General features: G+C 40.4%; 1 protein-coding gene across 5 annotated transcripts in view; it reads right to left on the minus strand.

Annotated features, from left to right (window-relative positions):
• The window catches only part of MAST4 (microtubule associated serine/threonine kinase family member 4), a 627,450-nt gene that overhangs the window by 287,868 nt on the left and 315,820 nt on the right, over positions 1-23,762 (minus strand). For all 5 annotated transcript variants that reach the window (XM_066241988.1, XM_066242046.1, XM_066241987.1 and 2 more), the window contains one exon: positions 2,222-2,253. In XM_066241988.1, coding sequence (XP_066098085.1) covers positions 2,222-2,253 — 32 coding nt within the window. The remainder of the gene's footprint in view (positions 1-2,221; positions 2,254-23,762) is intronic.

The following is a 23,762-nucleotide window of genomic DNA, read 5'->3' on the forward strand; positions in this document are numbered from 1 at the left end:
GGTGGTCACGGAAAATGCTGAGTGTTGGTAAGTCCCCAAACATCTATATCATACATCATTAATTCTTTTGAGAATATTTTCATTTAATAGAAAATATAAAAATACTTGCTTAATTTTGTGGATGCATCACTTGGAAGTTTTAATTTCTCTAATAACAAAAAGTGTAGATTTCTGTTGACATATACTATGCTTTATTCCCATCATCTGATTGATAGATCGATTGGTTTTTATTAGGAAGGGGATTTTATATGGCTTGAAAATAATTCTAACTTTCCCTTGCTGATTATTCAAAGCATGGAATCCAAACAAACTTAGGCCATTTTTCTTTTTCCTTTTTTTTTCTTATTAAAAGCTCATACTCTCAAGTAGAGAAATTTAAATATTTTCTTTATACTCCTCCATCAATCCTTCATGGCTGTCAGTTAGCATTTATAGACTTGAGACTTACATCAGTACAAAAGAAGATCTGGCCCTTAAATAGATATGGGAAACTTAATTTGCTAATTAACATTACCTTAATAATTTATTAGAATTGTACTAATTCAGAAATAGAAAAAAAAAGTATGATTTATTATTGAAGTTTTAAAGTTTTCAAATAAATTATAAAAGACAAACCTAGGATGCTTTTAAACATTAAATAAAAGTGCAAGGGAAAATAATATTTTTCTATAGAAGTATTTCATGTAGTTTTATTTATTTTTCTTGTTTCTTAATTTCCATTCATGATGGAAAATACAACAAAGTTTAAACTTTTTCAAGCCTAGGCAAATGACTCCTTATCAAGAGACAGAAGGCAGCAAATTTTTCATTCTAAAGGCATTTCCTATGGCAAGTTATTAGTTCATTAACCTCTAGTATACAGATATGCAACGCTGGAGCTAGTGGAGATTATCTAGGCACAATTATTCCCTAACAATAATTATCTGGCTGCTCCCAGCAGCCAAAATTTGTAAAAAAGTAGGAGCTAAATAGATAGTAATGAAATGTTCATGATCAATGAAGTTTGGTTCCTAGATGCAAAGACTAAAATTTTCAAAAATCTAGTCAAAAGAATGAATTCTATTTTCCAACAGTCACTATATATGTTTGTAATCCTCCAAGTTAAAATTGTATTCACTTATCTTAAATATTATACTTGTTCTTTAAAAAGAAAAAAAAAGCAATGACCAATCCAGTACATTCTTCAACATAAATCAGATCCCAAATCTAAATATTTCTAAACTAACCTTTACACACTCCTCACTAATAACAAATATACCCTAAACTTACTGTAATATTAAAGGCAATTAATTTCATTCTTGTTATTAAACGAGCCAAGCAACTTGTTAATGAAAAAAAGAATTTACACTGAAAAAAAAGTTGAAAAGCACCATAAAGAAATCAAGTCATGGTTTGAAAAACTGCCATTTAAATACAAGATCATTGCACTGTTAGTTCAGTAAGACCTAGATCTAATAGTAGAGTTTAGCTTAATTCAAATGCAAACTATATCACTTATTCTGCATAAAATCCATAGTATAAAGAACAATCAGATTTCCAGATCATAATTCTTGATTCAGATCAATTTCTATTATCTGAAAATCAAATAATGTATTTGCTTGCTTACATTGCAGACTTTTAAATTTTAAATTAAGATTACTCCAGGAATAACCTGACCAGGTGGTGGCGCAGTGGATAGAACATCAGACTAGGATGCAAAGGACCCAGGTTCGAAACCCTGAGGTTGCCAGCTTGAGCGCGGGCTCATCTGGTTTGAGCAAGGCTCACCAGCTTGAGCCCAAGGTTGCTGGCTTGAGCAAGAGGTCACCCAGTCTGATGGAGCCCCTCTAACAAGGCACATATGAGAAAGCAATCAATGAACAAATAACGTGCCACAACGAAGAATCGATGCTTCTCATCTCTCTCCCTTCCTGTCTGTCTATCCCTGTCTGTCCCCCCCCCCTCTGTCACAAATAAACAAACAAACAGATAAAAAAGATTCTCCCAGGAATAAATGTGCATTTTGGTTTACAGTGCTCATAAGGAAAAAACCCTGGAAACTTTCTTTAAGTTTTCATGAAATCATTAATATCTGACATTTATAAATAAATGTATTTTTTGGTTTTCCTAATTTGATTATTATTATCTTCCATTTGCTACTGAAAACCTAACAAGTCAGAAGGTAATCATGTTACAAACTGTAGCAAAAATTTTAAAACGTTAACAAAATTGTGCTACTTACAAACTTCCTCTTCTGGGAAGACTTAGCTCCTTCTGCAAAAGAAAAAAAAAACAAAAAATATATATGAGAAGCTACATTAACCTCAGACTACCAGGACAGTAAATGGATAATGAAAAATGGATTGTTCTTCCATATGCTTAATTTGGCATTTTCTATACTGAATAGGTTTTATTGTCATAATTTTACACTGGATCATTCCTTATTTTGTTCTTTTTATACATTGTGCTTGAGGTACAAATGCAGTTTATCTAAATTTCAGAACAGAAAAGACATCCCTCCTTCCAAAGCAATCACAGTAAAATACTGAGTTGAGTTACATGGTCCTATAATTGAGTACAAGAAAAATCTAAGGAACCAAAGGACTTATCCAAAGAGGAAACAAATATAGGGAGGAAAATCTTGCAGGATTATAATTAAGTTAAAGGTGAAATGAAAAAAAAAAAAAAGTTAAGCGGTGGCAGTTGGCTCAGTGGTAGAGCATCAGCCTGGCATGTAGATGTCCTGGGTTTGATTCCTGGTCAGGACACACAGGAGAAGAGACCATCTGCTTCTCCTGCACTACCCCTTCTCCCTCTCTCTTTCTCTCTCTCTCTCTCTCTCTTTCTCTCTCTTTTTCTTCCTCTCCCACAGCCATGGCTGGATTGGTTCAAGCACATTGGCCCAGGTGCTGAGGATGGCTCCATGGAGCTTCTGCCTCAGGCACTAAAAATAGCTTGGTTGCAAACATGGCCCCAGATGGGCAGAGCACTGGCCCCAGAGGGAGGTGCCAGGTGGGTCCTGGTTGGGGGGCATGCGGGAGTCTGTCTCCCTATCTTCCCTCCTCACACTTGGAAAAGAAGAAAAAAAAAAAAGAGCAGTTAAGTCAGACTATTTGCCCCCAGTAGAAATAGACTCATGTGTACCAAAAATTACACTTTATTATTGTTTTTAAAATAAAGCAAAAGATTTTTTTCTGGGGAAATTTTTTAAACAAATGTGAATTATGACTTAGGATATTTAAAAGTAGGTTAATGAACCTCTAAAAAGGTAACCAGGCAGTAACAACAATTAATAGAGTGCTTTATAATTTTAAAAGGGTGCTCTCACGCTTACCTGAAATTAAGACCATTATCTACCTAACCATTAGAGAAACTGTGGGGGGGGGGAGCAAATGAGCCAAGCAAACAAACACAAAGAGATACAGAAATATCTCCACCCACTAATGAAATTTTCAAAGCCGGGGTACTCAGGAATACCTGCTTGATGACAATAATTAAAGAATAGGAAGCCATGAGTCATCTGGCTATGTAAACTCAAGGAAAACACACTATAAATTCTAAAGACTCGCCCTGGCTGGTTGGCTCAGCAGTAGAGCGTCGGCCTGGCGTGCGGGGGACACGGGTTCGATTCCCGGCCAGGGCACATAGAAGAAGCGCCCATTTGCTTCTCCACCCCCACCCCCTCCTTCCTCTCTGTCTCTCTCTTCCCCTCCCGCAGCCAAGGCTCCATTGGAGCAAAGATGGCCCGGGTGCTGGTGATGGCTCCTTGGCCTCTGCCCCAGGTACTAGAGTGGCTCTGGTCGCGGCAGAGCGACGCCCCGGAGGGGCAGAGCATCGCCCCCTGGTGGGCAGAGCGTAGCCCCTGGTGGGCGTGCCGGGTGGATCCCGGTCGGGCGCATGCGGAAGTCTGTCTGACTGTCTCTCCCGGTATATATGCTTCCCAGGAGCTTGAGCATTATCTTTTAAAGAGACTTTCCCCCTCAGCTTCAAATTCACCCTTCCTGTCCCCTATTTTTATGGGCTCCTTCAATATCTAACAGGACAGTGGCCTCAGATCGTACTTCTCAACAGTGCAGTTTGCTCCTTCACAGCTTACAGAAAATGCCCTGAGAGCAGACCAGAGGGAGGATGCTGCTGTAGATACGATGCCTGGCTTATTAATGAGCAAACAGATTTTAATACAGGGTTATACTAATCATATCACTGTTTAATTGCAAGAAGAAACAATCAATGATATGAGGAACAGACTCTCATTTTCCTTCTCCCAATAGCCACCTTTCCCCCCGCCCCTCAAGGCCTGCAAGGTTCAATGGTGAAATACTTTCCTTTTATTTTATTTTTTTCTTTTGGGATGGTTGTTTTGTTTTGCTTTCTTCTTTAATCCTTGATTAGCCCCAAGAAATTACAGTGTTTGCTGAACTTGACTCCCTGATTCTGAAATATAAATATACCTTCATCAACTAAAGCGTCTAACAACAGGAGAGAAGCCTCTGACTAACTAAGACAGTTTTGGAAACTGAAATGCAAATGGAAATCCAACGAGTAATTTTCTATTTGTGTATCTTTGGTTCCAAGCACTGTGCAATCAGTTGTGTATTTGAGATTAAAAAAGAAAAGAGAGAATTTCCTAGAAGTAATGGTTCACCAGACTGTTCCGTCTAGAAAAGAATTAAAGGTCCACTGCATACATAGCAAGACGCCTAGAGATCCAATAAGTAAACCCCATTCTGCACAATAGGTTGAATCTGACTGGATTAAGCCACACAGACAGAAAAGGAGGGGTACCTGAGATGTTACCATTAATAATAGAAAAAAATGTCAAACGGTACGCCAACTTTATATGCAAACTGATCGCTATTAAAAGAGAAAAGGCCAAATGAATGATCCCAAAGAGTTGACTCAATCATATTTCACCAAATAACGCAACCCTACCCTGGCTGCTCTGCTGAGGAAAAAAAAAACCACGCTGAAACAGCAAGATAAGAGATAAAAATCAACTGTGTTTTTAATCAGAAATCTTTCCAGTACATCTAGAATTATGAGTTCCAAACAAGACGCAAGGTTACGGTGTGTGACCCAGCACTGCCGCTCCTCGGGCGGGCAGCCCAGGTCCCAAGGACATTTAATAGACCGCTCGCTGCCAACTGACCTGAAGCTTCCACGCTACCCAGGCTGAAGGAGCTAATCCACCTGACGGCTTGAATGTCAGGCTCGGGACTGGAAACTCAATTTGGTGGCAAATTGGAATCAGATGTGATGGTAATAAAGTGAGAGAAATGACTGTGCTGTGGCCAAGACCTTGTGAACAGGAGCTGCAAACGGCTGCAAATACCAGGCCTGAGAAGCAATTGCAGACCCGGCGAGGTGTGCTGCGGCCCGCTGCGCAGGGACCACACGCGGATCATCTACCGCTCAGGCTCGCGGGGGGGTGCCATCCAGGTGTTGGCTGCCCAAGTCCCTGTGGCACTATGAGTGTGTGTCCTCGTTTTATTTTCGTAATGCCATGATGAGGTCCCTAACGCATAATTAGATAATCATATAACACTGTGGTATTGGCCTCATCAATAAGCCAAAGTTTGTGCTTATATATTTGAAATGTGTGTTAAAAATTTAGCGTCAGGTAAGAGTGGAAGGAAGGAGATGGGGCGGGGGCGGGGGCGGGGGCGGGGGGAGGAAAAAGGCAAGACGCATCGCTCTGAACTAAACAATATGTAATTATCCATGATCACAGGATTAAACAAACTTGTAAAAATATATTTAAGATTAAAAAAACTAAATTTTCATTTTTATTGGTTACCCAGGAAGTTCTATTTTTTTTTTTTTACAATTGCTGTGTATCATTATTTGCTTGATATTATGACATCCTTTACTCTCCCTTTCTAAAAGTGCCAATTAGACAACATGGAAAATAAGGGGAAATTAATCTTGTCTGAGAATCCGTCTGTTTTCCTGTGACCCCTAGCTAGATAAGACTGAAGACGTACCAGGGTCCCCCGAATCCAGTGGGACTTTCCGAGAGGCCAGGAAGAACACGGCTACAACAAGGGGCCGGCCCTTTCCCCTCTCCCTTCCCCCCTCCCCCCTCTCCCCTCTTCCCTCTCCCTTCTCCCCCCTCCCTCCTCTCCCCTTTCCCCTTCCCCCTTCCTACTTCCCCCTTTCCCCTTTCCCCTTCCCCCTCTCCCCTTCCCCCTTCCCCCTCTCCCCTCTCCCCTTCCCCCTTCCCCCTTCCCCTCTCCCCTTCCCTCTTCCCCCTTCCCCCTTCCCCTTTTTCCCTTTCCCCTGGCCAACTTGGCCTCCAAGGGAGAAAATAACATGTTTCATGCAAGAAGACAGAAAATTGCAGTGTTTAGTCTGTACAAACAATGTCCACAATAACATTTTAAAAAATATTTATACTATTTAATATGTGTCTAATACCTATATAAACACAAATGCAATAATATGGCTACACATGCCATGAGTGTTCAGTGAAACTTTGAACTATTCTTTTTTGCTGATGGGTCACAGTTCATGATTTGAAAGAGAAAGGAAATTTACATAATATTACATATGTAGATAACCCCTTCTCCAAGAGTTCAAGCTTAATTTTCTTTGCCTTGAGAATGGGCTGGATTTACTGACTCCTTCCTTTCTAAAGAACAGAAAAGGGAAAAAGGAACATAGCAATTTTTCAGTAGAGAAACCTGACCAACACTATCTTAGCAAGTTTTCAAGGTTAACATCAGTGATCAGTCATGCTGATATCCTGTGCCCCTGATATGATGTGCTGAGAAGGGACTTCACCTCTGTGGTACTCTCCCTAAAATATCCTTCACTCTGGTGTAACCATGGAAAAAGCACCAAGCAAACCCTAATTGAGGTTCAATGTATAAAACATTTGACACTGTCAAGGTTGTGACAAACAAGGAACAGTTGAGAAACTGTAACAGATCAGAGGAGACTAAGAAACAATGACTAAATTCAGTGTGGGATCCTGGGTTGGATTCTGAATCAGGAAAACACATTAGTGGAAAACCTAGTGATACCCAAGAAAAGTCTGTAGTTTAGTTAATAGAAATGTTCCAATGTTATTTTCATAGTTTTGGTAAATATATTAGGTTACATAAGCTGCTAACATCATAAGAAAGGTAGAAGGCTATATAAGAATTCTCTGAGCTGTCTTGCTACTTTTTCATCAATCTAAAAATCATTCTAATTTTTTATAAGTTCTTTCAAAAGACAAAGAGAGAGAGAAGCAGTTACCAAAGCAGCCTAAGTAAGAGAAGACTGTGGTGAGGACCACCAGTGCAGATGGTGAGGAGTGGGGTCATATGTTTTTATAGAATTTATAGAAGAACTGGATTAGGAATGTGCAAGAGAAAGCAAAAAATAGTCAGAAGCTTGGGCCTGAGTAAATGGAGCTGCAGGGGAGAACAGTTCTATTTGGACGTGTTATATCAAGCAAACAGAAATTTCCAAATAGACGGCTGGACTATCAGAAGAGATGCCAGGGCTGGAGATAAACTTTGGAGTCATTATCATACAAGAAAGTACGTAGAGCCATGGAACTGGATGAGACAGAATGAGAGAGAACAGGCAGAAAAAGAAGGGGCACGCCTTTATACAGGGCCATAGTCAAGTCAACACTTAAAATCTAGAAGTGGGGAGAATTGTGCCCCATGTTGTTGTTTTTTTCTATTTTTTTTATTTATTCATTTTAGAGAGGAGAGGGAGAGACAGACAGAGAGAGAGAGAGAGAGAGAGAAGAGACAGAGAGAGAGAAGGGGGGGAGGAGCTGGAAGCATCAACTCCCATATGTGCCTTGACCAGGCAAGCCCAGGATTTTGAACCGGCGACCTCAGCATTTCCAGGTTGATGCTTTATCCACTGTGCCACCACAGGTCAGGCACCCCATGTTGTTATATGACATGTTGCACTATATAGCAGCTAGGGTTCTTAAAAACAATAGAAACTGAATGAGGCTAACAAGTAAAAACTACCTCTAGGGTAGGTACCAGTTCTCACACCTCGGAAATAGCCCCAGCAAGTGCCTCTGCATCTCAGCTCCAGCCCAGACCCCAGGAAGGACCTCTTCGCTATCCCCACATCTTTCCTTCATCCTTCCTGGCAAGTTCCCATTTCCTGTGACTGTCAGTGTGGTCACACTCCAGTCTCTGCCCTAGCTGCCAAGGGACCAGGACAAAGGAATACTTGCTCCCTTCACCAACACAGTGGGAAGTGGAAACAAGTCCACCCATATTCATCCTCTGGGGGGAGGGGTCCTCAACAAAAAAGGAAGTTTGGTCACACACCCTCCCTCCAAAAGAAACCCTGCAAACAAACAGAATGGTAATGTCTAGCACTTATACTTTCTCACTGCTTTCTAGAAACCATTAGATGTAAGGGTCATATATCTCCCCATTATTGTCGTTCCTTAGTTAGTCATCAGTGGCCTTATCCTATCACTGGAGGTGACTACAAGTTCTCTGCACTGACAGGCAAACCATTCATTTAGGGAGATTGTTCAAAGGGCCTAGATGTGCAAGGCAGTGTACCAAGCGCTGTGAGGGTCACATAAGGAGGAAATACACATACACACACACACACACACACACACACACACACACACACAAGAGGTATCACCAAGTGCATGATTATGCAATATAACTTAAATGTGTAAATGCTAACAGGAGAGAGAAAATAAAAGGAGATGAAGTAATTCAGCTCAAGCAGTGGTTCTGAATGCATCCTGGCTACCCATTAACCCATTAACGCATTAACAGTCAACCAGGGAGCTTTTATTTTATTTTATAATTTTATATTTTTCTGGGTCCAGTTCTTTCACTTTCTATCTAGATACCCCCCTTTTAAAATTAATTAAATTTATTGGGATGACATTGATTCGCAAAACTGTACGTACATCTGCACCCTGCATCCATCATATGGTGAGCCCTCCTTCCACCCCAAGCAAAGTCTCTTTCTGTCCCCACTTCCTCTCCTGTGCTCACCTCCACCTGCCCCCACCCGCCCCCTTCCCCTCTGGCCATCACCACACTGCTGACTGTGTACAAGTGTGATATCACACACACACACGCGTTTTTTGGTCAATCCCTTCAACTTCTTTTTCCATCCAGTCCCCTCACACGCCTCCCCTCTGACAGCTGTCAGTCTGTTCCATGTGTCTGTGCCTCTGTTTCTATTTTGTTCATCAGTTTATTTTCTTCATTAGATTCCACAGATAAGTGAGACCCTACAGTACTTGTCTGTCTCTGCCTGGCTTCTTTCACTTAGGATAATAATCTCCAGGTCCATCCCTGCTTTTAAAAATACCAATGCCTGAACCCCACTGCTGGCGATTGAGAGAGAGCTGTTTGTATAAGTTGTTTAGTAAAAATTAGTACTTTAAGTCCCCCTAAGGATTATTAGTTTCTATAAACCATTTGCCTTTAATCTTTTTCTTTATGAAATACTACTCTTCTAGGCTGTTACTGTGGCAGTGAAGTTTTAGGTTTTCAGTTATTGCTTTTGCATGTGGGAAGTGTTGAAGGACAAAGAAAGGTACCATGCAGGGGTCTTCAAACTTTTTATAAAAACCGCCCACTTTTGCAGTGCTGGTCAACCGGGTCCCTACCGCCCACTAGTGGGCGGTCCAGCTTTCATGGTGGGCCAATCGCAGCGCTGTTTAGTTGCGCGGTAGGGACCAGGTTGACCAGCACTGCAAAAGTGGGCGGTTTTTATAAAAAGTTTGAAGCCTGAATGGCTCATCTGTGGGTTGATGCTCTTAAAGAAATGCTTCTGGCCCTAGTTTTCTGGCCTCCGTTTCGAGCGTCACCTGTGAAAGCAGCAGCGGAGGACAGAAACAGTCATACCAGGAAGGCCTGGTTCTGAATCAGAGCAGCAGGCAGATGTGTTTGTGTTCAAACAGCCCTTGACAAATCCAGGAAACTGCCCAGAAAGGACATAGTTTTCTACATAAAAATCTGGAGGTAAAAACTGGAAAAGCAGTAGGTAGACCTTTACAGGCCTGCTGGGACATTTAAACCATCCCGCCTGAAAAATGCCACCAAAATCCACACTGGGAATGTGCGATGGGTGAAGGATCCTACCGGATCTTCCCTTTCTTGTAGGTTTTATTTCGTTCTGTTTTTCTATCTAGAACCACAATGAACTTTAATATATGTATCTGTGGTAGTAAAATTCAACAAAATAAACCATCAAAGGTATACACACAAAATGTTGGCTGGATTTTCATATAAATTTTACTTGATCAAAACCACATTCCTTTTCTTTGAAAAACAAAAGAGACCTGACCTGTGGTGGCGCAGTGGGATAAAGCGTCGACCTGGAACACTGAGGTCGCCGGTTCAAAACCCTGGGCTTGCCTGGTCAAGGCACATATGGGAGTTGATGCTTCCTGCTCCTCCCCCTTCTCTCTCTCTCTGTCTCTCTCTCTCTCTAAAAAATCAATAAATATTTTAAAAAAACCAAAAGAAAGTAGTTACCTTCTTCCTTTCTTTCTAAGTTGGCTTTTTCTGCCATGAAGCTAATTAAACAGCTATCAACTTCAAGTCTTTGGCATTAGTCTCCTAGACCCTTTCCACATACACAACTTCTGAGTCACAATATGGGTGTCTATCTCTTTTGGTTTTGTAAGATCTTATCAAAATGAGCCTATGGATTTAACTGCAAAATCACCAGTCTGCCTCACAGAACAGTCTTCCTGTGAAAAGGCCAGAGGAGATTAGCAATTGCCCATGTCACAAAGCCAGGAGGTGGTGAAAGCAAGATTTGAACCTATATCATCCACTCCCAATGTTTCCCCCTCCCCTCTATTGTGAGGGTGTCAGTGTGGAACAGGGTAGTGACGTGAGCAACTGAGAGAAGGGTTTAAATGAATACACAAGCACAGAGGGCTAGCACTCATGTTTTTTAAAAAAGAGGAATGCTTTTTCTCCAAACAAGAAGAATGGTACAGGTGCAAATAGATACCTTGGTTTCCTTTATTCCATCACACACTTTTTATAGTGGCCGATATGCCACATGCTGTTCCAGGCACTGGTGATAAAGGATTGTGCTCGCTGTGAAATATAGTGTGGAAAGGGCTGACATAGAGGTTTCTGAAAGGATGCAGCGGTACCAAGGGAGGGCAGCGACCAGTTTTCTTTGAGGAGGGTCAAGACTGTTTCTTGCTCAGTGATGTTTCTCATTATTCATGATGACAAAATCTGGTGGAACTGACATTATATTATGCTCAACCTCAAGGTTAAATTAATCTAATGATAAAGCTCACTGCTTGGACAAAGAAATTGGTGCAAAGATGGTAGGTGATTCAATCTGGGAAAACAAGATGTAAAACAATGTTTGCTCCGGATTCCTGGGAAACAATTAACTCAGGAATCTAAGGGCCACCACAGGATAGACATCAGAGGTGGCAGAAAAGAAACACAGACAGAAACTGGGTCCTGGGTGATATCTTTGAAACAATGGTTCTAGCCTTGCCCATTGCCTGGATTTCTCAGTTACACCACCCAATCCAGTCCCTCTATTGTTTAAACCAGTTTAACTTGTGGTTTCTGTTCTTTGTGATTCAAATATTTCCAAGCAACAAACCACTTGAGCTTCAGCTTTCTTAAGCATCACCTGGGAGTTGGCTGGACAGCCTCAGGAGTGGGCAAGGAAAGGAGCATTCCAGAAGAGGAAGCAGGTGCAGCAAGGTGGGGCAGGGAAAACAGTACCCAGCTTGGGGGAAATTGGAATGGCTGGGACAGCCACCGACAGGACATGACTATGGACACAGGAACAGGGCTGACTCATAGAAGGTTTTTGGAAGAGTCTACATCAGTGGTAGTCAACCTGGTCCCTACCGCCCACTAGTGGGCGTTCCAGCTATCATGGTGGGTGGTAGCGGAGCAACCAAAGTATAAATAAAAAGATAGATTTAACTATAGTAAGTTATTTTATAAAGATTTATTCTGCCAAACTTAGCGAAAATCTGACATAAAGTACTTGGTAAGTAATTATTATTATATGCTTTAACTTGCTGTAACTCTGCTTTATAAATTTTATAAAGTAAAGTTACTTCCCTACTTTATAAATCACCATTACTGTGGGACGGTTAGAAAATTTTACTACTAACAGAGATATATACAAAAGTGGGCAGTAGGTATAAAAAGGTTGACTACCCCTGGCCTACATTTATCCTATGGACAATAGGGGACTCAAGGGACATTCTAAATCTGAGAAAAAGATGGCCGAATCAGCATGTTAAAAGGAATCTCTTTGGGATCAGGGTATGAAATGGCTTACTGAGGACAAAAGGTAGAGGAATTAGGAGACTTCTTCAACTGTCCGGGATGCATGGCCAAGTGCCAAGACCAAGGACAGAGGCAGCAGGGGGTGTGGGAAGGGTGGGGAGGGGTTGCTTCAGGAGACAAATGTGTGCACAGAATCTACAGTGGAGGAGAAGACATGCTTAACTTCTGGGGAGGTTCAGAACCTCAGGAGCTAAGGGCAGGGTGCACGAGCCAGAGATTAGGGATTAGGGAAAGGGGCCATCCTGAAGTATGAGGGCCTTCCAGAAGTTAACCAATGAAAATCTGAATGTAAACGAGGGGATGGCCAAACCCACTGCAGTCACCCCAGAGATGGGCAGGAGCATGAGAGCAAGTCGCAAAGTAAGATAAGAGCAAAGATTGTCATCCTGGGTCTTTGTTGCATGAAGTAAAATACCAAAGCCCTTTTCTACTTTAAATTTTACACAAATGGTGGAAATTGTTTTTCTTTATTAAGTTTATCTGCCTTTATGTGCTTAAAATAGTACCTAACATTTACTGTGTAGTGACATACATTATCTTATTTAATCTTCGCTATTATTTCCACTGTACCAAACTGAGGCATTGCCAGGTTAGGTAGTTAATACAAGATCCTGGAGCTGGGTGACTGGCTTAGCTTGTCCTGCAATCTATAGCAGCCTGAGTCGAGAGCAGTTTAATTATTTTTCATCACCAAGTAAGACTTGGTGTGTTTGCACCATGGGCTCCCCTCCAGAGGGGCATCGAACTGCATTCATAGTTGATCACTCACAGGCAATCACTCTTAGAAAGGAGGGATACAAAAGACCTTTGCAGCTCTTTCCAAGCAAATTTCACACTTAAATTATTTTTATACTCTGATTTTACCTGAAGCACAGCCTTGCAATACGTTATTTTAACGTAGACCGTTTAAAGTAGAAAAGCATAACAAGTCAAATAATCAGCTAACCTCAAGTAAATGAGCAAACAAAATAAGCTTCCTTTCGAGTCAATTACTATGGTTTCTGATGCTTCCTAACATGTTCTACCCTGGAAGTTAAGAAATTAAGCTTGGGAATAAGATATTTATATACCCAATGCTTTTCAATTCAGTATTCTATAAGGGATACCTTGTCTCCTAAGACAAAAGTTTCCATGTTTCTCTGCAGTTTGCTGAGTAACAGCTAGAACTTACATTAATAACATCTCCAGTTTATTGAGTGCCTGCTATATATTAACTGAAGCGCATTTATTTCCTCAAGGTTGTCAACTTCCACCCCACAGTCTTAGTGTATTTTGTGTGCTTATTTCGTTCTCAAAAGAACAGAAGAATATCTCTTTCAAGCTAAAAGTGCCTGTCATCTTGTAATTAAAAAAACTAGTTTTGATCAAATTAGGAAGCCACAGTCCTTCATACAACAAAAGAAGCTAAACAAGAAAATATATAAGATAAACCAAGCATTACACACACACAAATCCATATTTAAGCCACTTGTATACTTCAGAGTGATTAAATGCAGAAAACCTAGACTCCGATATATGTATATTCTAACTTGGTTACGGCTAGAAAGTGTCCTTGAAATTTTTCCTTCACTTCTTGGTGTCCTAAAATATAAAATGAGGATATTACAATTTATGTCATTAGGTATTGAGAAGATTAATGAGAACACCTGCCCTATATTTAAACGGGAGAGCACCCTAGATATCAGCCATTGCTACTGAAGTGTTCTACTCACATTAGATGACACACAGTACAAGAGAGCGGGTGGGTAGAGAGAAATGGGTAAAACCAGGGCACAAGTGCCAGGACCCTCCCTCCTCCTCTCAGGGCAGAGCCTGGATGCAGTCCGTGAAAATACAGGAAGATTCGAAGCAAATTTGGCTTCAGTGAAATCACAAACCCTGTTATTTGTCAGCAGGAAAAGTCTTTGGACAAAAGGAGATCAGACACAAACGCTAGATATTTAGAATGTTAATTGTCTTTAAGATAGTGCACATTGACAGGTCCTAAAGTTAAGGTCATCGTGGACAAGTTTTGTGATTTTCCTTTTTTCCCTTAGGAGAGACTGATGAAGCCTCTTGATAAATACGCGTATCAGCCCTGCCACTTAACTGTGTTTCTTGTTACTCGGGAAAGCTTGTGACCTACAGTGAGCTCAGATAACAAGGCAACACTACACAGCTGTGCCCCACAAGGCTCCACAATTTTTTCAGTGCTTCCATCCATTACCAGCAAATTACAGTAAATTCAAAATATTGATCTGCGCGCCCCTATATGGGAAGAAAGTTAGCATCGACTTTTATTGCTTATTGTTGGGCACAATTCCCTGGAATCAATAAAAGCTACAATGTTCATAAGCTTCTAAAAAGCTAGTTAATATAGTGGATATGAGACACCTCTTAGGATCACTATAAATCTATAAGATTCTTCAACAAAACAGTAGCAAACATCTTCAATGTTTGAAAGCCTTATTTGATTTTAGAATCTTCTCATTACCCAGGAAAATGCCCTTGGAAAGAAGTAAACACCAATGACTTGGAATAAAAATTAAGCAACTAGAAAGAACCCTGCTTCACAGATTTTCACTTTTAACTTTTGGTTCCTTGTATTTCACACCAACCTCATTGTCTAATTCAGAGCCCATTATTAAGAGTTGTGATTATTTTTTAAGTGTATCTTAACACAGGTTTAAGATAGGTTTTCTGGACAGTGGTTTCCAGGGTTCATGAATAAAAACCAGTTTGCCCATAAACAATATTTCTATCACCTCAATTTAAAAAATCAATATCCTTTTATGAACCAATATTTAAAAATTGGATAATTCAAAGGTCCCATTAAAATTTACAGAGAACATTAATACAGAAAGGAAAAGGCTTTTTACAGAATCAGGGAAGAGAATTGGATAAGACTATTTGACCAGTGAATTTATTCAGCTGAGATTAATCATTTTTATTTACTAAGGATACCCTGTAGTTTAGCAGTCACTGTTCTGAAAGCCCATTTTAGTATAGAAATTTACAAACAAATTAGCTCAAGAGAGCTCTTGAAGTGCTACATGAAATACCCACAAGTCTGCTTTCTTCTGATCGCTCTTCTCCATCTAAATGCAAAAGACGACACTTAAAATGTACACATAAAATGTATGAGGGCGATGGAAGATTAATGACACACGTATTTAAATAATCAATAATGTGACTTAAGCCTTTAATGGTAGTGAAATTTATTGTAAGGAGGTCACAGAATAAAATAAACAATTGGCTTCTACAGGATATATTTTACTTAGTCAGTAATAGGTCCTATTTGTTAAAGGGTACGATATCTGACTTCTTAAAAATTTTCTCCAGTGTGCTATTTCAAATAACACAAACTGAAACTACGCTGAGATTGGGAACACCAAGACTGAAGAACACAGGTTAGGTAGGACCCGCTGTTTCCTACCTCACATCTTGCCCTCCACCACCATGATGAAAACGGTGTCAAAACTCAGTTTCATTCTTGTAAGCACTAAGCATTGGGCAACACATTTTCTCCTGTAGGAATCGTGTCAGCCTTACTCTGGCCCTGCAATTACGGGCAGGGTTACCATCATTTGCTTCTGCTGGGGAAACAATCTTGGACAAGATAGTTGTGATCTGCTCAGGGGCAGAGGTCTCACAGTAAGGACAGCAGAGCAAAGAATAAAGTGGCCTTGATGACAGTGTTTGCACGCGCCACCAGACCTGGACACTCAACCAACAAACATGTGGAAGTGGCAAATAATAAATCCTTATTTACTGAAGCCTCTATTAGTTGAATTTTCTGCTATTTGCAGCTAAATACATTTCTCATACTCTCCAAAAATAGTGCTGAACTGGGCAAGTCAGCTACAGAGTGGTACCTCCAAAAGCCCTACAACCCTGGTACCATCAAGTCTCAGCATCAGGAGCACAGGCCGCCCAAAGAAAATGAGCATATGATCCTTAAATTAGGATGAGGTTCTATGAGAAACAAAAGCCCTGGAAACACTGATTACAGATCTGTCGATGTGGGGTTTTTTTCCAAAATACATTTGGGAGTGCTGCAGTGTGTGTTAATGACTTTGAAGTTAACCAAAGAGACCCCAAACTTAATGGCATCACATTTGTGGCAGTTCATTAGCAGAAAATATTACAAAGCAGTAAAGTTTTTGCCTTTTAAGCATTAAAAGCAATAAAGGGCTTTAAGGTTTTTTTGTTTTTTTAAATTGATTTTATAGAAAGAGGAAGGAAAAGAGAGAGACAGAAACATCAATATGTTTTTGTATGTGCCTTGACCAGGAATTGAACCCACAACCTTTGCACATCAGGACGATGCTCTAACCAGCTGAGCCATCTGGCCAGGCAAGCTTTGGGGTTTTAATTGCTTTTTCCCAAGAACTAAATTCTGTTCTTACCACAAATACAGACTCTTCCCAATGTCAAAGTGCTTCCTAGTGGGTTTTTTTTTATCACAAGGACTATAATAACAAAGGTTATAAATTTGAGACTTAAAGTTTTATAACATGATCTCTTACTTTTGTTAACTAAAAAAATAACTTACAAACAGGAAGATTTCCCCCTTAAAATATGTGAATGCTTCCATCTGTAATTCAGGGATGAATTTAGGTGGCTTCCACTTTGGTTTCTACTATAGTAATTGGGTTATTCCTTTGAAAAATAAAAGGCACACTAGACCTTAGTGTACTGACATGATTACTATATTTCACAGAAGCTGTGTGTCCTCACATTGAATTACACTGAAATTGATAGTTGATGCTGTACTCAGTACCTACAGAATAAAAGTAAAAAAAAAAAAAAGTAAAAATTGACACTACTATAAAATAGTATGAACAAAGAGGGGAATTCAACTTTAGAACATAAATGAGTACAAAGTTATAGGCACCTCAAACTATCTTTCAAATTCACAGTATTCAGACAAGCTGATGAATTTGTGTTAATGCTTTTAAGTGGTTCTGCACTATAAATGCTATTTTTAGAAAAAAGATAAAGTAAGCTGAATCACACTGAATTTAATTATTTATCAATCAGAAAAAAACAGTAAGTAAAACAGAATACTAAAGAACTGTCTTTTAATTGAGTTATAATAGATTTATAACACTGGGCAAGTTTAAGGTGTACAACATATTGATATGATACATTTATATTGCAATACGATTGCATTGTAGTGTTAAGTAACACCTCTATTGTGTCACATAATTATCATTTCTTCTAGCAGTGGGAACAATTAAGATCTAGTCTCTTAGCAAGCTTAATATTTATAATACACTTTTGGGGTCTATAATCACTGCACTGTGTATTCGATCTCCAAGACTTATTTATCTACTATTGTAGTTACAAGTATGTACCCTTAAACAAGATCTCTCCCACTCCCCCAACTCCACCGCTGGTGATCACCATTCCTCTGTGTTTTGTTTTTTAGTTCAATTATTTTAGATTCTCTATATAAAAGAGTATAAATCTTTCACCTAAAATATAAAAATCCTATGTGCTAAATGCTATGTGCTAGCTAGCTAAATTAAGTTGCTAACCCATGAAGTCCTGAAGGACCATCAGCTAGAATGTTTGAAGGGCCAGAGACACAGGAAGGCCACCAAGCAGAGAGGCCCAGAAGACCGGCTTAGGAGCCTGGCCTTGGGCAAATTACTTACCCTCCTGTGGCTTTCTTCCCTTGATGCAAATTATAGACAGTAAGAGCTCATAGTTCTGATATGGTTTAAATAATATACAAAGTAGCTAGAAAAGTGACTTGTGCACAGCCAGCGTGCTCCTATTAGGTTATCATTCTATCTTAAATACTCATGCACAAATCTGACTTGGCAACCCTAAGTGAAGTTTTCCAATTTGCAAGTATAAAGTGTTCATCTACATAATAGGTGGTTATGCTGATGTATCTTCTGTGCACCAAAAGGTAGATAAAAAACTAGTAATAAATTTAAATATTCTCTAACACTATTTGAATGAAAGCTTAGAGTATCTATCCTTGAATTTCTTAATGATACTCCTAGATGCCTTGAAAATGAGCTCTGCTACTTTAAAACTAAGCCAAAATAGATGACCTGGGCAGCTGTAACCGCCCTTTGTCAAGCGTGGTGTCCATCTCAATGAAAAACAAACTTCTTAAAAAGCCAGATTCCATTTTTATCCACACACATGCTAAACAAGCTGGCATGTGTTCCAAGCAGTCTATAGTGTGTATTTAAAGCAGACCCTTTTTATCTTGTGTAGCTTTCATTACGTTACAAGAGACAATGTACGTATTCCTTGCTATGGCAAGGAGTAACACTGGATCTTGCTGTCCAGTGTGTTTGCATTCTGTATTTTTCTCAGTCTACCTTTCATCAGTAAAGAACAGTGTTGCTTTAACTAGAAAGTGTGGAAAATTCTGATTGAATTTTCCACTTCAAAGTACACAAAATCATTTCATCTAACATGCTGTGTTAGAAAATCTATGCCCCATTCTGACCTCCTGTTGCAGACTATTTCAAGTATTGGTGATGCACCGTATCACACTGCATGGCTGGTGAAGGAGAGGAAACATATTGACTGAGAAATGTTTTGAAAAACCCCTATTCCACACAAATCCCAGCTACTGTCAAAAACCACAAAAATGTTTGCATTCTGTCTGTGCGGGAGCATGACAGAGCTCTAGGAGAAATTCCCACAGTACTCACCGCCAGCTACTTGCATAACTTTCCATCTAAGCAGGGCAGTGCAGGGCTAGCAGGAAGGAGCAGCACAGGTCTACCCAAATAATACGCTCAGAGGTATATGAGAGAAGACGTTATTAACCGTGCCCTTCCTTTAACCTATTTGCAAAGTTAAAATAAAATGTAGCAGAAGAGATTACCACCACTAGTGAGAAGGCACAGCTCAGCCGGCAGGCAAAGAACACACGGAAGGAAAGGTAACGTATTGATTGACCTTTCTTTCCAATTGCAGTCTAGGCAGCTAGCTGTCTTTTTTCATTGGGGTGGGGGTGGAGGATATGGCAGCTGACCTAGCTTATTTTCCTGGACTAGCAAACCAGGAGAGTCCTTGGACAAGTGAGCCAGCTGAGAGTAGTGTACACCTACAATGGCACCTATCACATTAACACTGTTAGAAGTCAGAGACCCTAACCTATAATACTGTAATCAGATAGGCTTCAGGTTAGAGCTTGTCCCTCCTGAAAATGCAAGCTTCCTTCTCAGAAACTGGTGGGGAAGACGTTTTCTAGGTGCACATAATGGCAGCCTGTCTGAATTATTCATATTCCCTGAAATAAAGAGCACCAGAGTCCATTTAAATCCACATTTCCTAAAGAACTTTGTGAATGGTTAGGACTTCACAGGAAAAACTTCAAGTTCCTTGCCAAATGTTCTGCATTCAAATAAGTTTGAGAAACCCCCAATAAAACAGAGCTCAGAAAATTTACTTAGTGTCACATTTCCCCAGGATTTTTATAATTCTTAGCATTTTATTTAACAAAAGTATCGGGCCTGACCAGGTGGTGGCGCAGTGGATAGAATATTGGACTGGAACACAGAAGACACAGGTTAGAGACCCTGAGATTGTCAGTTTGAGCGCAGGCTCATCTGGTTTGAGCAAGGCTCACCAGCTTGGACCCAAGGTTGCTGGCTCGAGCAAGGGGTCACTCGGTCTGCTATAGCCCCCGGTCAAGGCACATATGAGAAAGCAATCAATGAACAACTAAGGAACCACAATGAAGAATTGATGTTTCTCATCTCTCTCCCGTCCTGTCTGTCTGTCCCTATCTGACTGTTCCTCTCTCTGATTCTATCTCTGTCACACACACACAAAAAAAACCCAAAACAAAAGCATCAGGCATGATGTACAGTATTCCCCCAAGTCGTTGGACCATGGAACACCCCTCAGGCACATACATGAAAAATGCTTTGAGAGATGTTGGTTTAAATGAACCTTTCTTTTAATACAATGACAAGATGACCGTAAGAAAACCAGACACCATACTATTTCCATGTCCCACACCAGTTACTGCACTTAGTAACTTTGAATTTCATAGTCCTATATTGCAATATGAGGAAAGAGGTAGGTGCCCTACACTGTAATTCAATAAAATGTCCCCAGAACATCTTGCTGGACTGTTCCACAAATCCAAGAGAACACAGAAACGATGAGTACACAACAAATTCCACATGCATCACAGTGATCCAGTCTATAAAGAAATGAGCCCTGGCTGGTTGGCTCAGTGGTAGAGCATCAGCCTGGTGTGCAGGAGTCCCAGGTTCGATTCCCGGCCAGGGCACATAGGAGAAGCGCCCATCTGCTTCTCCACCCCTCCCCCTCTCCTTCCTCTATGTCTCTCTCTTCCGCTCCTGCAGCCAAGGCTCCATTGGAGCAAGGTTGGCCCGGGTGCTGAGGATGGCTCTGTGGCCTCTGCCTCAGGTGCTAGAATGGCTCTAGTGACACTCCAGATGGGCAGAGCATCGCCCCCTGGTGGGCATGCCGGGTGGACCCCAGTCAGGTGCATGCGGGAGCCTGTCTGACTGCCTCCCTGTTTCCAGCTTCAGAGAAATACAAAAAAAAAAAAAAAAAGAAAGAAAAGAAATGAACACAAAGTATAAAAACACATGACTCCTATACTATAGGCATATAGTTCATGTGGAAGATAAACCCAGGAAATAAGGACTGTTACCATGCCCATGTGTTTATAACAATGACAGAATAATGGAACTGGGCCCCTATTTCTCTTTTCCCTATAGGCAAACTTCCTAATCTCCCCGGACAAACTTCCTATTTCTGGGACTTCTGCTTCCACTGAGGATACAGACATCACAAGAGACCACTCAACAATGTGAATGAAGATATGAAGCTAAAATGTAAAGTATGTTATTGGTTTGTCTGGTTCCTCCCTAAGACAGCTACAACAGGTTCCTCCTCCTCCTGCCAGCCCACCAGGGTTGAAAGCTAACCATGGTCCTCTTCTTTCCTTTCAAGAGTTTATCACTTTCTGGACCTGATCTTTTTTAGACTTATTTATGGTCTTAGCTTTTTTACATTATTTTTTTAAACTACGATTTTATAGCCTATCCAGCTTGTTTTGATTGTCAAAGTATCAGTGATAGTGTCTACATCCTAAGTAAAAAAGAAAGCCCAGAAATAGGAGATTTTGTTTCTTTATGTGTCTATAATTTTGAGTATATGCCAAACATTTTGAATAAAAGCCCAGAAGAAACGGAGGTAAATAATATTTAGTTCCAGAAAAATGGGTGTCTCTCCTATGTCATACCACTTAAATGGGATTCTGAGTCATGCTGCCTTCTACTTGAGCTGGGTCTTGAGCTGCTATGACTCATGGTCAAGAAAAGAAACAGGCAATACAAACAGATGCAGAGATAGCCGAGATCTTAGCATCATCGAATACTCAAAAATAACTATGCTAAATGCTACAGTAGCAAATATATATGACCATATGAATAAAGACATGGGAACTTTGAGTAGAGATGTAAAAACTATGATAATAGTAAAAACAAAAGGGAAATGCTTGACTGAAAGGCATCAGAATAAAATGGACTTAGCAGCTGACTGAGCAAAGCTAAGTCAAAATAATAGAAATCACCCAAATGAGTCACCAAAATATAAATAAAGCTAACAACAAAAAGAATGTTTGAGACATGTGGGACAATATCAAACTGCCTAACATAGGTATAAATAGAGTCCCAGAAGGAGAAGAGAGAAAATGAGGTAGAAGACATATCTAAATAAATAATGGCAAGGACTTGCCAAAACCGATGAAAGGTCTCAGCCCACACGTCCCAGACGCAGTGCATCCTGAGCAGAATAAACACGCAGAAAACCACACTTGGCACGTCATAGTCAAATCTCTCTTTTCGGCAGGAAGTAGGTAAATGAGTATGAAGTAATGGGAAGAGAGCACCTATAAAAAATTAACTCAAAAAATGTCAAAGCAGAAAATGGAGTTTCCAAGATACTCAAGTCAGTTGCAGAAGGTAACACAGTCTCTGAGCACTGGCCAGCGAGTGTGTCTGAGCCGTTCAGGGCGTGTATCTCAAGTACTATTGAAAGAAACCCCTTCCAAAGCCCTGTCAGAATCCACAGAATCCCTGGGCAAGAAAGAGAACTTGCCCAGGTAAATGTCTAAATTACTTTCTAGAGTTGCTGTTTATGTTTTGATTTTTCTTTTTTTTTTTTTTTGCCTGAGGGTAAAGGGTTACAGGGGCCAACAGGACACAGAAGTCCTTGAAGGCAAAGGATGATTTCCTTAATTCCTCATAAATCTCAAGCCAAATTTGGTAACTTGTACTTAACCCAGTCTGTGATCTTTTCACCTATAAATTAAAAAGATTTCCTATACCCTTCCTCCAAATACATTGCTAATCTCATCTTGGCCAATTGCTTGTTACACAAGTCTTTGCCAGGCATAACTCTGATGACTCTGAGAAAAGTCAACAAATGTAACTCACCAGTCTTTTAAAGCCCTTGGGAGGAAAATCCAATAAGGACAGCAGAGGTAGGGCTGTAACAATTCACCTACGCAGTTACCTCTGCCAGCTCTGAAAAAAAAGGGCCGGGGGTGGGGGGAGGTGGGCATAACTATTGCACAAATCTACGTTAGGAAAGAGAAACAGGCCAAACTAAATAGCTGTTTTCTTCTTAATGGATTCAGTCACAACAGTCAGATGATTTAAAATATCATAGTTATTCCAGCAATTGAAATATTAAAAGTCAACTGTGGTCTTAACACATGTTCTTAATTTTACCTGTATTTCAAGCCAAATTACATCCTTTTTTTAAAAACAAAGGAAAACAAAAACAAATAACATTTTACTGGACAATAAATGAGGATGTTAGGTCTGACCTGTGGTGGCACAGTGGATAGAGTGCCGACCTGGAATGCTGAGGTTGCCGGTTTGAAACCCCAGGCTTGCCTGGTCAAGGCACATGAGACTATGAAGGCACAAGCAACTATGAAATGGTGCTTCCCACTTCTCTCCCCCCCTTCTCTCTCTTTCCCTTCTCTCTAAAAATCAATAAATAAAGTCTTTAAAATAAATATACAGTGTGTCCGTAAAGTCATGGTGCACTTTTGACCGGTCACAGGAAAGCAACAAAAGACAATAGAAATGTGAAATCTGCACCAAATAAAAGGAAAACCCTCCCAGTTTCTGTAGGATGATGTGGCAGCATGTGCACATGTGCAGATGATGACGTAACACCATGTATACAGCGGAGCAGCCCACGGCCATGCCAGTGGAGATGTGGACGGTACAGAGGAAAGTTCAGTGTGTTCTGTGGCTCACTAAATTCGAACCCGTGACCAAAGTGCAACATGAATATCGGCGCGTTTATAACGAAGCGCCACCACATAGGAATAACATTACTCAGTGGGATAAGCAGTTGAAGGAAACCGGCAGTTTGGTGGAGAAACCCCGTTCTGGTAGGCCATCAGTCAGTGACAAGTCTGTAGAGGCTATATGGGATAGCTACCTAAGGAGCCCTAAAAAATCTGTGCGT

Source organism: Saccopteryx bilineata, chromosome 1 (genome assembly GCF_036850765.1).
Source record: "Saccopteryx bilineata isolate mSacBil1 chromosome 1, mSacBil1_pri_phased_curated, whole genome shotgun sequence".
Classification (NCBI taxonomy): Eukaryota; Metazoa; Chordata; class Mammalia; order Chiroptera; family Emballonuridae; genus Saccopteryx; species Saccopteryx bilineata.